Genomic DNA, 17,982 nt, shown 5'->3' on the forward strand with positions numbered 1-17,982 from the left:
AGTGTTACAAATGTCTGTTCATGTCACTGCTTTCAGATCTTCTGGGTATATACTGAGAAGTGGAATTGCCAGATCATAGGGTAATTTGATATCTATTTTTCTGAGAAACCGCCAAACTGTCTTCTAGAGCGGATGTACCATTATACATTCCCACCAGCAATGAAAAAGAGTTCCAATTTCTCCACATCCTCTCCAGCATTTACTGTTTCCTGTTTGTTTGAAGGCAGCCATTCTTATTGGTGTGAGATGGTATCTCATTGTGGTTTTGATTTTCATTTCCCTAATAGCTAGTGAAGATGAACATTTTTTCATGTGTTTTTTTAGCTATTTGTCTTTCCTCTTCAGAAAAAATGTCTTCTCATGCCTTTTGCCCATTTTATAATTGGGATATTTGTACTATTGTTGTTAAGTTGTAGGATTTCTTTATATATGCAAGATAGTCTCTTATCAGATATATGGTTTCTAAATATTTTCTCCCATTGAGTTGGTTGCCTTTTTACCTTTTTGACAAAGTCCTTTGAGGTGCAGAAGTTTTTGATTGTAAGGAGTTCCCATTTATCTTTTGTTGCTTGTGCTTTGGGCATAAGGTATTATGTCTTTTGAAAGAATGGAGTATCTTTTGTCATTTGAAAGGTGTCATGTCTTTGATTTTTTTCCCCACTTAAGACTATTTTCTCCATACTCTTCTATTCATCAAATTCTTTTTTCACAAGTGGAGTTTCTGTGATTTTGTTATTATAACATGCTCATTTTGGAAAGTTTTGAAAATCTGGAAAAGGATAAAGAATGAAAAGATCATTATTAATAACCCCACAACTCAGACACACCCATTTACTGAGGTATTGATATATCTCTCTCCAGTGTATTATTTTTTAAAACAGCTTTATTGAGATTTAGCTGGTATAAAATAAATTGCACATATTTAAAGAGTACAGTTTGAAGAGTTTTGACATATGTATACCCCATGAAAACTCACAACAATCAAGGTTTACTGGTTTGTAATCCTTCCCTCCCCCTCTTCTCCTACCCATCCCCAGGCAACCATTGATCTGCTTTCTCTTACTAAAGATTATTTTGTATTTTCTAGAATTTTATATAACTGGAAACATACAGTATGAACTCTTTTTTTTTGTCTGGTTTCTTTCACTCAGCATAATTATTTTGAGATTCATCCATGTTGCCATGTGTTTATTCCTTTTTATTGCTGAGTAGTATTCTAGTGTGTGGATATACCACAATTTGTTTATAGGTCTGTGGACAGACATTTGGGTAGTTTCCAATTACTTCAAGTAAAACTTCTGTGAGTATTTTCTTGCAGGTTCTTGTGTGGAAATATTTCATTTCTCTTGGGTAAATACCTAGGAGTTGAATGGCTGGGTTGTAGGGTAAATGTATGTTTAACTTTTTAAGATACCGCCAAAATGTTTTTCCAAGCAATTGTACCATTTCACATTTCCATCAGCAGTATATGAGCGTTCTATTTGTACTACATACTTGTATTGTAATTAGCCATTCTGGTGAGTATATAATGGTATCTCTCTGTGGTTTTAATTTGCACTTCCCTAGTGACTAATGATATTGAGCATCTTTTTGTGTGCTTATTGCCATCTTATATATCCTCTTTGGTGAGGTGTCTATTCAGAGCTTTTGCTCATTTTTAAATTGGGTTACATGTTTTCTTATTTTTGAGTTTTAAGTGTTTTTTATATTCTACATCCAAGTCTTTTGTCAGATATGTTTGGCCAATACATTCTCTCAGTATTTGGCTTGCCTTTTCATTGTTGTAATATTGGGCTTTGAAGAGCAAAGGGTTTACATTTTGATGAAGTCCAATTTATTGATTTTTCCTTTGTAGTATGTGCTTTTTGTGTCCTATTTAAGAAATCTCTGTTAAACCCAAAGCCACTAAGATTTTCTCCTGCTTTTTTCTATAAGGTTTTTAAAATTTAGTTTTTACATTTTGATGTATGAACCATTTTGAATTAATTTTTGTAGCTGGTGTGAGGTGTGCATACAAGTTTTCTCCCTCTTTTTTTTTGCATATGGTTCTCCAGTTATTCTAACACCTTGAATAATTTTGTATTATTCATTAGTACATGTGTTAGGTCGAACTTGGTATCTCGGCTGTGCCATTGACTAGTTGTGTGACCTTTGTCATGTCACTTTGACTTACTGAATCTCCATTTAATAATCTGTAAAATGGGGATAATAATTATTTACCCCATCTGTCAGGGTTGTTGTAAAGATCAATTTGAGATATGTAATGTCAATTCATGATTTTTCTCTCTGAAAAGTTGGAAACTTGGGAGTCAATCTCAGTTCCTTCCTCACCCCCACCCCACACTTAGGCACCTCTTAGATATTTCTTGAATCTGTGTTTCCTCACACCCTCCTAATCCCACTGTCCTGGTTCAGACCAGACTCTTCTCTCACTGAGACTGTTGCAATATCCTACTAACGGGTTCCCTTCCTTCCAGGCTTGCTGCCCTCAGATCTGACCTCTCTGCTGCCCCTGCGTGATCCATCAAACCTTGCTGGTTGTGTTATCTTCTGCTTACACCACGTCATCTTCAGGGTCAAGTCTAAGCTCTGTATCTTGCATACCAGGCCCTGCCTCACTTCCAGCCTCATCTCCCACTGCTCCCCACCTGGCACTTAACCTGCTGGAACAAACACCCTCCCAACCCACCATCACCCCCTAAACACACAGGCGCGCGCGCACACACACACACACACACACCTCTTGCCATTGCTCACCTCCATGAATCTTGACTCCAGCTGTGAGATTTGCTACTTCTCTATGTTTCCATTGTTTTCTGGGTCTACCTTTATGCCCAGAGTATCATGTGGGCATTATAAGTGCCTGCCTATGCCTCTCCCAACAAAACACTAGTGGCCCAAGGTAAGGCATCATGTTTTATCCATTTTTATTTCCCTGATATCCAGCATAGAGTCTCGCCCAGAACAGAATCAAGAATTGTTTGAAGAACTAAAACATGATACCAGGAAAGGGGTGTCTGTTACCGTGAAGAATTATAGCAGTTTGGTACAGAAATTGCTCTTAGAAATTATCCATCTTGGTGTTTCCTCATCCAGATTGAGTGATTTTAGAAACTTTCCACCCTCAGCCCCAGAATGAAGAAAAGGCAAAGGGGAAAGGGCTGGAGTTAACTTGAGGCTGTAACATTTTGTCTTGGCAAGAAATCAGGGATCAGAGGGGCATGGAGAAAGGTTGTTGAAGACATTATCTGAGGATGAGACTATCTAAGGATAATTTTCATGTCACCCCACAAACTACCTATTAAAAGGAAAAATAAAAACTATACATTGGAAAAACTGGACAATAAATAACTTAATCGAGTGATCGAAATTAACATCACTGATGAAGGGCAAATGGACATCCTGGGCCCCTGGGTGTGATCCCTGATAAGGACCCACCAGCCCTTATACAGTGTTTCAGCAGAAATGCAGAACCTGATTCTGATCATGAGGAATCATCAGGCAGACCCAAGTTAAGGAACATTCTATAAAATAACTGGCCTGTGTTCTTCAAAAAATGGCAATAAAGACAAACTGAAGGACTGTTCCAGATTAAAGGAGACTGAAAAGATATGGCAACTAAATGTAAAACATGATCTCGGATTAGATCCTGCACCAGAAAAAGAATCTTTTTTTTAAATTAATCAATTAATTAATTAATTTTTTATTGAGATTGTTCACATACCATAAAGCACTTTATTGAGACATAACAGAGCACTTTATTGGGACAGCTGGTAAACATAGAATATAAACTGTAGATTAGATAAAATTATTAGATAATGCTAAATTTCCTGAACTTGATAACTGCACTGTGCTTTTGGAAGAGACTATCTTTGTTCTTAGAAAATACACACTGAAGTATTTAGGGGTAAAGTGGCATATGTAAACCTTCTCTCAAATATTTCAGAAATAATGAAAGATAATGATAAGGCATATGTAGCAAAATGTTAAAGATTGATGACTCTGGGTAAAATATACATGGAGTCCTTTTTAGTATTCTTGCAAATTTTTCATAATTTTAAAAGTATTTCAAAACATAAAAGTTTTAATAGTTGCTTTGGTATTGATTAAATACATCCATACAAGGGCATACTTGGCAGCCATTAAAAATAATGGTAAAAAATATACTTACTGACATGGAAACAAGTTGATACATAATTGAATGAAGAACACAAGTTGCAGTATGATCTCAATTTTATCCAGAATAAAACAAAAATCTACTTTCCTAAAAAACAATCTGGAAAGACGTACATCAATAGGTTAATTCTGGTTATCTCTGAGATTTGGAATAAATGATAATATAAATTTTCTTCTTTATGTTTATGTGCATTCTCTACTTTTCTACAGTGTGCATGTGTTAATTATGAAATAAAAATTAAATTATTTAAAAATCATGAAAAAACAAATGATGAAAAACTAGTTTCCTGAATGCATGGACTGATGTTGGGGCCCTCCCACCTGGGGTACCTGCCTTGTTTAGTAACCTCTTTCTGGGGAGGCTTGCAATTCTTTCAACTTCCAATGTCCCGCTGTGGCAACTAAAAAAAAAAGAAAAGCTCTTTATCCTCCATCCTCTGTCTCCTTCTGTCTTGACTTCTCTTGCTTTTGAAGTCCTTAGAGAGTTGTTTCTGGCACATGTCATATTCTAAATGGTTCTCTGTGTTTTTTAAGTATTTTCTGCCAGTTGGTGATTTAAAATAGGTTTTAAACCTCTGCTCCTCACGTACTTTCAGGCTTTTCCGTAACCAATTCCAAGATGCTGGAGTTTGGGGACCTCACTTGAATGCATCTGTTCTCCGTGGTCCTGGGATTGGTTACTGTATCTCTGATCAGTTTACTTTTGAGGGCTTGAAAGACCTAATAATCATGATTCAGAGATGCTTTCTCTGAAATTTCTCACTTAGGGAGTGTCTCCAGCAAAGGCAAAGAGTTCAACAGTTGTGAAATCATTAGTAGGTCAATTGAAAGTTTCCCTCTAATCATATCTCCCTTTCAGAGGGGTCTTTAATGGTTGATTCTGTTTCCTGATGTCTTAAAATGAACATCATCATCTACCACACTTACCCTTTAAGATTGTGTTTTCCTGTTAATTGAGTGTAACGTCACAGTCTTTTTGTTTTTATTCAAAATGTTTTAATGAGTTTGTTTCTCATCCTTCATTTTTTTTTTTGTCTTGAATTCTTCATCAGATCCATTGACATTCAATTTCTGAGCACAGATTTGGAGATTTGTACTTGGTATATGCTGTACCTCTTGAGACATGTTTGATTTTCTTGTCATTTTGACACTGATTTACCAGAATGAACTTTCTGCGAGAACACTGTTGTAAAGAAATTGTTCTGCTCTAACAGTAGATGATTTTCATTAGTTTTTCTCAGTTTGGGAACCCAGTGCATGAACTTTGAAAACTGCAGTAACAATGATCTGAAATCAACTGGATATGGGCATTTCCTAATATGAACTATTGTCAACTCATTCTATTCCCTTCTGATATTTGGGGATGGGAAATCTGTTTTAGAAGCACAAGTGGTTTTTTTTTTTTTAATATATATTACTGTATTACCAAGTAACAAGATAAACATAGCATGGAGTAAAGGCTTAATTAGATTTTTACTCAATTTCAAATCTTGCTAGATTTGGTTCCAAGAATTTTTTCTTCTTACCTATGATATCATAGGTAGGAAATCAGTTTATCTTTTCAAATAACGTAAAATGTGCTAAAAAGCAACATGAAACTAAGCAAAGGAAAAACTTAGTGTTCTTCGGGTACCAGTTCAAAATGTAAGGTTGTCGGAAAACTTTTCTTCTCATTTTTATATTATCTGCCTCTGATCCCTTTTGGAAGCAAAGCATTTTATAAGTTAGCAAATAAATCTATTTACTTTTATGGTCATTTCCCCTAGGTTTGAAATAATAAGCTTTTTGAAACACTTGGAAAATCTAGCCCTAAAATTATACTGAGATAAAAATGAGATGAGATCACAGGTATTGCCATGCAGAGTGACAGGTAACTGAGGCACAAATCTACCTAGAGAATGTGGCAATCCTAACAGTGAACGTGTCATCAATAGCCTCGAGACTGGAAGGAGTTGGTGAAGACACCTGCCTTTGCTCTAGGAGCTATTACTACCAAACACTGGCCTTTGTGAGAGGTGGAAACTGGTCATCTGGGAAAAGCCCAGATATCTGTCCTTTTACCCCCTCCTTGACAATCTCTGGAAGGCACAGCTTTTCATCCTCACTGCCCCCACCTAAGCTCAGCTCTCCTCATCTTGATAGTCTCCTAAGTAGTCTCTCTGCACCTACTCTCATTTTCACCAGTCCATTTCCTAGAGTGCTAATTTTGAAATGCAGACATTCTGCCACAGCCCCTTCTTCTCCTTTTTAGCCCCACAGTGGCTTCCCATTGTGTTAGAATAAAGCCCAATTTATATTTGATGGGGCCCACGCTCCCTGTCCCACCTCATCCAAAACCATCCTCCCTCCTGTCCTGCAGTTCAGCTAAAGGACCTCGTTGGCCTCCTTTCAGTTCCTCAGAAGCAATACCCTCCTGCCTACCTTTGTTACAGGATGTCATCCAACCATATCCCTTTCTGGCAGAGCCCTTACCCTCCATGTAATGATGTCTCATTAGTCTCTCTCGTGGATTAAGTGTAAGCTCCACCAGAGAAGGGATAAGGTTTAGTTAGTAAAACTTAAGCTGAAGTCTAGATTTAACTCCCAGTTTCTGTTGAGGAGGTCTTAGCTCTACAAATGGGTTATGCTCACATCATTTGCCACCAAGGAACCAAGCAAGACTCCCATCATACCTCTTAAGTAATTTCTTGTCTATTATGACATTGCAGTAAAAATTAGTTGAATTATAGAATGTTTACTGTGCAAATTGCATTGACTCAAACTTCCTCTGGCTCAGCTTTTGGACCCCAGTCCCCTCTCCCCTGCAAAGCATCCCTCAGCTCTTCCTGTAAGTTCATAAGGAGTAACAGTCGCCACTCCTCATCTGTCCTGTTCTTTCCTTCCTGCTCTGCTCCCCTGGTTCTCATGTCCACTGTTCTTGAAACTGCCTGGAGGATCAGTGCAATGGTCTTTATTGATAGTCCCCCTGTGAGGTCACCAGTGTCCATACCCCAGTTGGTCACTAGGGTCCTGAAACAAGGAGTCTTCCCAAAATAAAAGACAAGGACTCATCACCCCACCCCAAATATAAATCTCCACCCCTAGAGACCAAAACTATTTGAAACTTCCATTAAAGTTCAAAACAAACAACAGTGACAAAAGTCTTTAGGGTCCAGAAATCAGCCAGGACACATAAAATATGCATGACTTTATATAATCTTCACAAAACTCCTAATAGGTCCGTGTTATTAGCTCCATTTTAGAGATGAGAAAACTGAGTCTCTAGGAGGTTGCATGACTTATTGAGGTCAGACAGCCACAGAGCCACAGTTCAAATCGAAGTCTAACAACTTCAAGCCCTTAACCAGTGTTCTATATTGCAAGATGGCTTTAGTAAAAATGGCTGACATGGTGATGCATAAAATTGATTTTAGTTAGCCTTCTTGGGTCCTATAGACCAACATCATTCTGTAATGGCAACATCCAAATAGGCTTGCAAATGAAGAGAAGTTATTTATATAAAGACATACAGAGTCTATTTCTAAGTGCTAGTTTCATCATCTTAATTTTTAAATTTCATACATGCCCACATTCAAGTATTTCCTCCCCAGGTATGTATTTCTAAATGTGTATATTTCTCCTTGTAGCCACATAAGCTACTGATACCACAAAGTCAGAGGCCTCCCTTGTGCAGACTCCCAAAGCCTGATTTACCCTTCAGCTGCCCGTGTGATGCTCCTTGAGGACTCAGCTCGGAGATTCATGCTGCCAAGCTAGTGCTTATTCTTAGTTGAGGGGAGTGTGGGGATGGACTTTGTGCCAGAATCCTGCCCTGGCATTCCAGGTAACTGACCACAAGCTATGGCCCATTCCATGCTATTTATAGTGAGTAATGAAAATAGCCTCACCCTCTGAAAGGTGTATCTGTGCCATATGCCCACAGGCCTCCTACCATCTGACAGGCGCTTTCTCTCCAGACCTCAGGAGGAGGCAAGTCTGTGTCATCACACAGGCCCAGAGGCACTGTGAGCCTCACATGCACACATGCCTCCTGCTCCAGGGGCATCCAGGGCCTGGGGAGATGCCAAGACTCAGGGCCCCAGCACACAGGTCAAGGCAGAACCTAGTTATGGACTCAAGGAAAGACGTAGGGGTTTGCTGAGATGGGGACAAGATTAAGACCGAGTGCCATTGATGTGGGTTTGCTGAGATGGGGACAAGATTAAGACCGAGTGCCATTGATGTGGCTGGAACATGGGCATTGCTGATCTGATTCTGACCCGTGAATGCCTCGGAAACTCATCGCTTCTCAAGCCTAGGTGGGGGCTGAGGCTGGGGGTGTGGGTGATTAATGGATCCAGCTGAAGGGACTGGAATGACAGGCAGGGTATAGTCAGAGTCTGCCCCTTACTAGCAGTGTGATTGTTGGGGATTTAATCGTGTCCCCTACAAAAGTCATGTTCAAATCTTAATCCATGTTCCCAGAAGTGTAAACCCATTTGTAAATAGAACCTTTTAAAGATGTTATTATTAGTTTACTTGTGGCCAAATTGAAACAGGGTGGGTCTTAATATGAATACTGGAGGCCTTATGAATGGAGGAAATTCAGAAATACATGGTCAGTAGAAGGCAGAAGACAGAGAGGTGAAAGAGATCACCATGCAATGGAGCATTGCCGTCACCAGAACATACCAACTCTGGGGAAAGCATGGCCTTGCTGACATCTTGATTTTGGACATCTAGCCTCCAATCTGTGAGCTGATAAATTCTTGTTGTTTAAGCCAACCCATCACGTGGTATTTGTCATAGCAGCTCCGGCAAACTAAGACCACAGCCTTGAGCAATTTATATTATTCTCTCTGGGCTGTTACCTTATCAGAAAACGTGGCCCTAGAGGAGCAGCTCTTCCACTCAGGTGTGTGCGTTACCTGGGGTGCTTTTTAAAATATGGATGCTTGGGTCCCTCCTTGCAGATGGATTCAGAAGGTCTGAGAGGAAACCAGGTGTCTCTATGTTTAACAGGTTCCCAGGAAAATTCTGACCCACCAAGGGGTCTTCCAATCCTAACATTCCTTTATTCTAAAGTTCACTAAATCAGGGATAAGAAAGCATGGAAGATAGGCACTCACCACATGTGACTGTTAGGCAGTATCAGAATCAGACACCCTTATCGTTGCTTGTTACATACTAACATCATCAACTGGGAGCTTATTAAAAGCTAATTGTCTAGGCAGGGCAAGATGGTGGTATAGAGAGGAGTGGAAGCTAAGTAGTCCCCCTGGAACAACTACAAAAAACCAAAAACAACTAGTAAATAATCCAGAATAACTGTGGGGGGACAAACGAGACGATCCACTCATCATACACCAACCTGAATTGGGAAGAATGCCCGAGAACACAGCATAAAATCTGTAAGTAAAACCTGCGGATCCAAGTCGTGAGACCCCCTTCCCATAGCCCGAGCTGCAAAGCCTCGTGGTGCTAGAGAGAAGCTCTCTCCCAGCAAGCGAATACAGCTCAGCTGAGCTCCAACTGGGGTTTTAAGTAGCGAGTGTGAACTGCTCACTACAGGTACGCATCCCCAAAAAACAGACAGAGGCTTTGGGTGACGACTGACCTTAGACAGCCGGAGGGTCGCCTTGGACTGGGTCTGAAGGGTACTATCTGTTTCTTTTTCGGCTCAGTGGAGAAAGCCCCAGTCATTTTCAGTTTCCAGGGCTGTGACTCCAGGAAGGGTGGAGACAGCACAAGCAGAGAGTGAGACCATTGAAATGCTAACGACCTCCACCTGGGGGGTCTGTCTTCTCTAGGAGGAAAGGGGTGGGGCCCTTTCCATTCAGAACCAGACCCCAGAGCCTGGGGGAACACGGCCACACCTCCTCACACCAGGCAAGAATTATAGGCTAACAGGCGTCACCTGCTGGGCAGAAAAGCACAGTGACCCGAGGCATCACAGGGTGGAGCAATTTTCTAAGACACACCCACAGGGAAACCAGATACTGAATATTTCTTCCCTCTGGGACCTGAGCCTGTTCTGGTCTGGGAAAACTTGATTTGGATAACCAAGGAAACCATGCCTAGACAACAGAAAATTACAACCTACACTAAGAAAAACAAAGTTATGGCCTAGTCAAAGGAACAAACATACACTTCAACTGAGATACAGGAATTTAAACAACTAATGCTAAATCAATTCAAAAAGTTTAGAGAAGATATTGCAAAAGAGATAGAGGCTGTAAAGAAAACACTGGGCATATATACGGCAGAAATCAAAAGTTCAAAAAAAACAACTAGTAGAATCTATGGAAATGAAGGGCGCAACACAGGAGATGAAAGACACAATGGAAATATAAAACAGCAGATCTCAAGAGGCAGAAGAAAACACTCAGGCACTGGAGAACAAAACACCTGAAAGCCTACATGCAAAGGAGCAGATGGAGAAAAGAATGAAAAAATATGAGCAACGTCTCCGGGAACTCAAGGATGAAACAAAGTACAATAATGTACGTATCATTGGTGTCCCAGAAGGAGAAGAGAAGGGAAAGGGGGCAGAAGCAATAATAGAGGAAATAATTAATGAAAATTTCCCATCTCTTATGAAAGACATAAAATTACAGATCCAAGAAGCGCAGCGTACTCCAAACAGAAGAGATATGAATAGGCCTACGCCAAGACACTTAATAATCAGATTATCAAATGTCAAAGACAAAGAGAGAATCCTGAAAGCAGCAAGAAAAAAGCGATCCATTACATACAAAGGAAGCTTAATAAGACTATGTGCAGATCTCTCAGCAGAAACCATGGAGGCAAGAAGGAAGTGGTGTGATATATTTAAGATACTGAAAGAGAAAAACCACCAACCAAGAATCCTATATCCAGCAAAGCTGTCCTTCAAATATGAGGGAGAACTCAAAATATTTTCTGACAAACAGACAATAAGAGACTTTGTGAACAAGACACCTGCCCTACAGGAAATACTAAAGGGAGCACTACAGGGTGATAGAAGACAGGAGTGCGTGGTTTGGAACACAATTTTGGGAGATGGTAGCACAACAATGTAAGTACACTGAAGAAAGGTAACTATGAATACGGTTGAGAGAGGAAGGTGGGGAGCATGTGAGACACCACAAGAAAGGTGGAAAGATAAAGACTGGGACTGTGTAACTTGGTGAAATCTAGAGTATTCAACAATTGTGATAAAATGTACAAATATGTTCATTTACGAGGGAGAACAAGCAAATGTCAACCTTGCAAGGTGTTAAATATGGGGAGGCATTGGGGGAGGGATGCAATCAGCATAAACTAGAGACTGTAACTAATAGAATCATTGTATTATGCTTCCTTTAATGTAACAAAGGTGATATATCAAGGTAAATGCAGATAAGAGGGGGGGATAGGGGAGGCATGTTAGACACTTGACATTGGTGGTATTGTCTGATTCTTTATTCTACTTTGATTTGAGGTTATTTTTCATTTTGCTGCTTCCTAGCTGTCATTTTTTTTCCTCTTTCTTTTTCCTCTCTACCTTCTTTGACTCTCCCTCTTGCCTTGTGGAAGAAATGTAGATGCCCTTATATAGATAGTGGTGAAGGTGGTGAACACATAAATGTATGACCATGCAGAGAACCATCGATTATTTACTTGGGATGGAATGTATGGTGAGTGAACAAAACCATATTAAAAGAAAAAAAAGGGGTTGATGACAAAACCTCAAGGGCAATATACTGAGTGAAATAAGCCAGACACATAAGGACAATTATTGCAGGGTCTCACTGATAGGAACTAATTATAATATGTAAACTCATAGACATGAAATATAAGGTACCAAGATATAGGACGAGGCTTAAGAATGGGGAGTGGTTGCTTAGTATGAGCAGAATGTTCAATTAGGATGAACTTAAATGTTTGGAAATGAACAGGGGTGTTGGTAGCAAGATGTGAGAATAACTAACAGCGCCGAATGGTGTGTGAATGAGGTGGAAAGGGGAAGCTCAGAGTCATATGTCACCAGAAGGAAAGTTGGAGGTCAAAAGATGGGAATGTATAAAACTGAATCCTATGGTGGGCAATGTCCATGATCAACTGTACAAATACTAGAAATCACTTCATGAACCAGAACAAATGTATGACAATACAATTAGAAGTTAACAATAGAGGGGCATATAGGGAAGAACTATATACCTATTACAAACTATATACTACAGTTAGTAGTATTTCAAGATTTTTTCATAAATGGTAACAAATGTACTATACCAGTACTATGAGCCAACAATTGAGGGGGGTTGGTTAGGGATAGGGGAGGATTAGAGTTTCCTTTTCTTTTTTTCTTTTTTCATCTTTCACTTTATTTCTTGTCTAGAGTAATGAAAAGTTTCTAAAAATTGAACAAAAATTAAGTGTGATGGATGCATAGCTGTATGAGGGTACCCAGGGGCAAGTGATTGTACACTTTGGATCTTTGGATAATTGTATGGTATCTGAACAATCTCAATAAAAATGAAAAAAAAAAAAAAAGCTAATTGTCTGTGTGCAAGGCTGAAACTCTGGGCTGAAATTCATTCCTTTCTATAATCTCCCCCAGGGGATATCCCCCTCTCCTATGGTTTAATTATCATCTCTCCCAGAGGTCACAAACTGGGGTCCTGAAAGACAAATCTAGGCAGGCCATACCTGAGTTTTATTTAGTCATCCCAGTGTATTCTTAATGGACTTCAGAATAGAAATTCATAGGGCAGTTTTAGCTTTACAGAAAAATTGAGAGGATTGTACAGAGAGTTCCCACACTCGGCACACGGTTTTCCTTGTTAACATCTTACGTTAGTATGACACATCTGTCACAATTAATGAACATTATTATTAACTATAGTCTCTACTTTATTCAGATTTCCTTAGTTTTTACCTAATGTCCTTTTTCTTTTCCAGGATCCTTTCCAGGAAGCCACATTGCATTTAGTCACTGGGTCTCCTTAGGCTCCATTTGGCTGTGACAGTTTCTCAGATTCTCTTTGTTTTTGATGACCTTGACAGTTTTGAGGATAACTCGTCGGGAATATTGTCCAGTGGTCTTTAAAAATCTGAATTTGATTGGTGTCAGTCTGGGCATTTGCCTTCCAGCTTACCACAGATCCCACAACATCTTCCTGCTTTATACCCAGCCTTTGCGTTAGCTGCTTGGACCCTGATCTCATATCTAATTCAGTCTCTCAAATTTTACATCCAGCCTAGACCTCTCTTCTGAGCTCCAGATCAGAATATCCAAATGCCTCTGTTTGTGTTCCCAACAGAAGGCCTGGCATGCAGGTTAGGTCTGAATAACAGTTAGTGGTATTATTGTCCCTACTGTGTGCCTGCCCTTAGAATCTCACAGTTGCCTCAACTTAATCTATTCAAAACTGAACTTACCACTTTCCTTCCTCATCTTCCTCCCAAGTCTCTCCTTCTTCATGTCCCCATTTCCAAACATGGAATAATCAGTAAATTGCCCAAGACTGGGAATCATCATGCGCCCTTTCCTCTCCTTCACTCCAATTTATTCCACATCATATGCGAACTCTCGCTTGAATCCATGCAGTTCTCTCCATCTCTGCTGTCACCATCCTAGTCCGAGCCACCATCATCTTTGCCAGGTCTGCAGCAGTTGCCTTACTGTTCTTGCAGACATTATTGCTTCCATCAAACCCATTGTTCAATTTGAAGCCCCAGGGACCATTTTACTAAACAAAATTGATCTTGCCTCTCCTTTGCCTACAGCTCGTTTAGTGGCTTCCCATTGCTCCAGGAGAAAATCCAACCCCCTAGACAAGATCCTCTCCAGTCTGGCTCCCACCTCTTCCCCTGCCTCCTTGGCAGTCTGTGTTCCAGCCTCTGCGACTTCTGTTATCTCTGGAATGTGCCTAACTCTCTCTGGCCTCTGGGCCCCCTCATATGCTGTTCCTCTTCCCCAATTGGTCGCTTAGATAACTCCTGCCTTTCTTCAGGTCTTGGCTTAGATGATCTTTCCTCAGGTCCTCCCTGATTCCCTAGAACAAGGCAGACCCGCTGCTACGATCTTGCCAAGCCCCCGTCCCAGGCATAGCATTCATCGCAGTGCATCATGATTGTCTGATGATCGCTTCCTCTCTAGACTAAGGCTACATAAGGGGAGGGGCCATCCCCATCTTCACTGCTCTCTCACATGCCTCACTCATGCTTGGGATGTAGTAGGTACACAATAAATGCTTGTTGAGGAAAGGAAGAAAGGGAGCAAAGAAGAGAAGAATGGAAGGAGAAAGCCTGACTTTTATCTGTTCTGCAACCAGAAAGGAACACAACTAACATCTTCTTGCCAAACTGAGGACAAGAGCAGACACGGCCCAACCCAGGCCCCTAAAATTGAGAACTCCTGAATGCAGGAAATCTGTCTTGCTCGTGTATCCTCAGCATCTAATAAATAGGAGGTGTGATTAGAGAGTTGAATGAATCAATTCATTCTAAGGACTATTTGACCTATGCTATAACAAGTGGTACAAACAGCCAGAGAACTGCTATTTTTTTGGTAACTATTTGACTTTTTTAAAGTATGTATATGTAAACAAACTGATAAAAATAAAAACAGAAAACAGAAAAAATGGAATAAATTCTCACTAGGCATCCTGTTGTTACCACCAACCGAGTCATATTGGATTAGGAACTTGCAAACATGGGATGATTGACAAATGTGATGAAGCCATTCCAATGTCACAGAAACACTTAAAGAAAACGCAGTTTATCCACTGGACTAAAATGTGCATCTTGGCTTTGTGTAGTGTTTCATCATCTAGAAAGCCAGAATGGGGGGAAATGTGAACTTTGGGCATTGAGTCCCTGAAGTTTGGGTCCAAGGCTACCACTTATTTGTATGTACATTCGCCTTTGAGAAAGTTACTGAATCTTTTCACTTTGTTTTCTTTCCTGTAAAATGGGGAAAATAAAACCTACTTTGCAGAGTTGTTTTGAAGACTGAGTATAAAACATAAGGCATCTAGCACAGTGCTGGCAAATACCAGGCACACAGTCGATGAATTATTTAAAAGTACTCTTGCATTTCAGTTCTTTAAAAGTATCGTGGCTGCGTTCACACAGAAAACAAGGAGTTCATAATATATGTCTCTCCTGGTGGGAAGAGGCTCTGTTTCTTTGCTGTTCTGTGCCCTAAAAAAGAAAAATGATGGCAGAGAAATAGGAAAGCAGCAGTGACTAAGAGGTGTGAGAATGAAAACAGGAATTTGATTCTCACTGGATCTTGGAGTTGTGCTGAAGCACATGGCTCTTTTTATTTTGTGCTTTTCCCTCTCACAGTATTCATGAGGAAGGGTCCCTAAGGGATGGGAGCCAGAGGCAGGATCCCTGCCAATGGGGCAGAAGGAGCCTCGCTTACCCAAATGACTGCTCATCTCTTGAGTGGCTTTTTTTTTTTAAATGAAATTTGTATGCAGACATTTTAAAAAGTAACTTTCTTTCTTTTGCAAAGGCAAATCATGTTCATTTTGGAAAATTCATACAAGCAAAGAGAAGGAATAATTTTATCCAAAATGCCACTGCTAGATAACTACTGAAAACATTTTGGATTCTATTCTTTCAAAGTTTTTTTCTAGGCAATATATACATAAACCAGTATGTTCTTGTACAACCAGTGAGGTCATAGGGTGCATAAAGTTCTGTTACCTGATCTTTTCCATTGATCATCTCCCCATGTCAGTAAATGAATATATCTTACGTCAGAGAGAGTCTCTGTTTCCCTTCCTGTGAACAGTGAAAACTGTCTAGTCAGACTTTTGCATATCCCATAATTGTTCCCTTACAGTGAATTCTCACAGTCAATCTTAATTTTCTCAAGAAAAGAAGACAATTTATCAAAAGGTCTAAATTGTAAGTGGGCTTTGGGGAAGGAGGGACTGTAATTCCACACTATGTTTTTTATTTTCAAATCTGTTCAACCGCCAAGTTTTTTCTCAAGCACCGCCTCATTTCTATGCAACAAACGTAAAAAATGAACAAGATAAAGTCCCTGTCCTTGACAAAGTTACAATCTAGTAGCATAGATGAGATAATAACTAAAGTTACTAAATAAGTTTTCTCTCCCATTTAACACAAAAGTACCTTGGTTTTCACCATGAGAAGCAAAGACAACTTGGACATCATAGTATTAATAATAGCCAATGTGTAAGAAGAACTTACTATGTCTAGGAACTGTTTTTAATGAAATTCGTCATTTAATTCTCATGATCAGTCTAAGGTAGGTCCTGTTAAGAACATTACTTTGTTGCAGAAGCTGAGGTATAGGGAAATTAAATAACTTGCCAAGTAGTTGCTAAGTGGTGGAGCTGGGATTTTATCCAGAGTCCTTTGAGGCTAGTAGAGTCCTGTACCCCTGAAACACACTGACTTCCTCCTAGGAGGGAGCTTGTAACAACCACCTGGAGTAAGTGTTGTGATTTAACCTCCTAGGTACTGTGGCCTGAAAACCAGTTTGCTGACGTCAGCCTTGGTGGGGTTCATGGTGACCAGTCAGTGCCATTTCCACACACCCATCAGCTTTCCGCAGATCCCAGTGGCTGCCTTGGCTGTGGAGAAAGTGGGTCACTCCAGCGTGCATTACCGACTTGCCCTGTTTCTGTCAAAGCCCGCCAAGGACCCCCCCTCGGTGGATCTGAGTGCCCTCAGTGATGGCTGTTTCTTTGGCCACACCACGCTGGCACAGTTTGATACTTTGGCCTGTACGACTGGATCTTCCGTCCACGTCTTTGTGAATCCAGCCACCAACAAGCCAACGGGTCTCCCAGAAGACTTCAGGAGTGGTCTCCTGAAGCTGATGAGGCCAACTGCTGTGTGAAATAGCCACACATGAAATTGTCGACCTAGTAAAATAAAGTTTATTCTCTAAAGGACCTATTTTCATTCCTTAACGATTTTCCCCTTCAAATGACTGTCAGTTCCTTAAAAGTTTTTATACAAAGTTATACAGCACCAATGATCAAGCATCTCCTGTGTCAGGCCTTGGGCTAAGTACTTTGAACACATTATCTCACTGACTCCTCCCAAACCCAGTGAGGCCTATTATAATACTCTTACCCCTGTTTTATACAAGAGGAAAATGAAGAGAAAGCCATCGTCCCAAGGTCATTTAGGTGGTGAGTTGTCTGATTCCAAAGCCATGCTCCCAACCTCCATACCAATATTGCCTCTCCAATCCCCGCCAGCTCTCAGCTTCAGGAAGAAATATCATGGTAGGAGACAGTCTACTTCCTTGACGGGAGCCCCATTCACTGCTTATAAACAAGCTGCCAGTATCTTAGCAGCACAGCTCCATGCTTGTCTTGGTTTTGGATTACTAGTTTGATATGACTTGATAAATGTCCTCAGCTTCTTACAGATAATAGCCAAGTGACTTTTTTCCTTTTTAGCGTGTGAACTTTGGTGCTGTAAAACCACTTTTCTTTCATATATTTGAAACGACAGACACGCCTTTGATGGTTTCTGATAAATACATAACCTCAACAGTCAGGCCATGGGTGGAAGTCCAAAAGTAACCAGAAATAAAATAAAATCTTTGATGCTGAAACACATAAGAAACGTACTTTGGTGATATGATAAAAATGATTACCGTTTTCTCAGTGCTGAGTACACAAGTGCTTTAGGTCATTACCTTAATTAATCCTTATACTTCTAAATGGTAGGTGTTATCATCACCATTTTTCAGTTGAGAACACTGAGGCTTCAAAGAGGGCAATTGGATTCCAGTGTAAGCTCTCCCTCTGCGTTGATGCTCTGACCCAGGGAGAACAGCTGGTTTAATCTTTCTGGGCCTCA

At 40.2% G+C, this 17,982-nt stretch overlaps 1 protein-coding gene across 1 annotated transcript in view; it reads left to right on the plus strand.

Annotated features, from left to right (window-relative positions):
- The window catches only part of LOC119536404, a 215,585-nt gene extending 198,533 nt beyond the window's left edge, over positions 1-17,052 (plus strand). Inside the window, exon 3 of the mRNA XM_037839177.1 lies at positions 16,621-17,052. Within this exon, the coding sequence (XP_037695105.1) occupies positions 16,621-17,005 (385 nt within the window). The 3' untranslated portion in view covers positions 17,006-17,052. The remainder of the gene's footprint in view (positions 1-16,620) is intronic.
- The last annotated feature ends 930 nt before the right edge of the window (positions 17,053-17,982 follow it).

This window comes from Choloepus didactylus, chromosome 6, assembly GCF_015220235.1.
Source record: "Choloepus didactylus isolate mChoDid1 chromosome 6, mChoDid1.pri, whole genome shotgun sequence".
Taxonomy (NCBI): domain Eukaryota; kingdom Metazoa; phylum Chordata; class Mammalia; order Pilosa; family Megalonychidae; genus Choloepus; species Choloepus didactylus.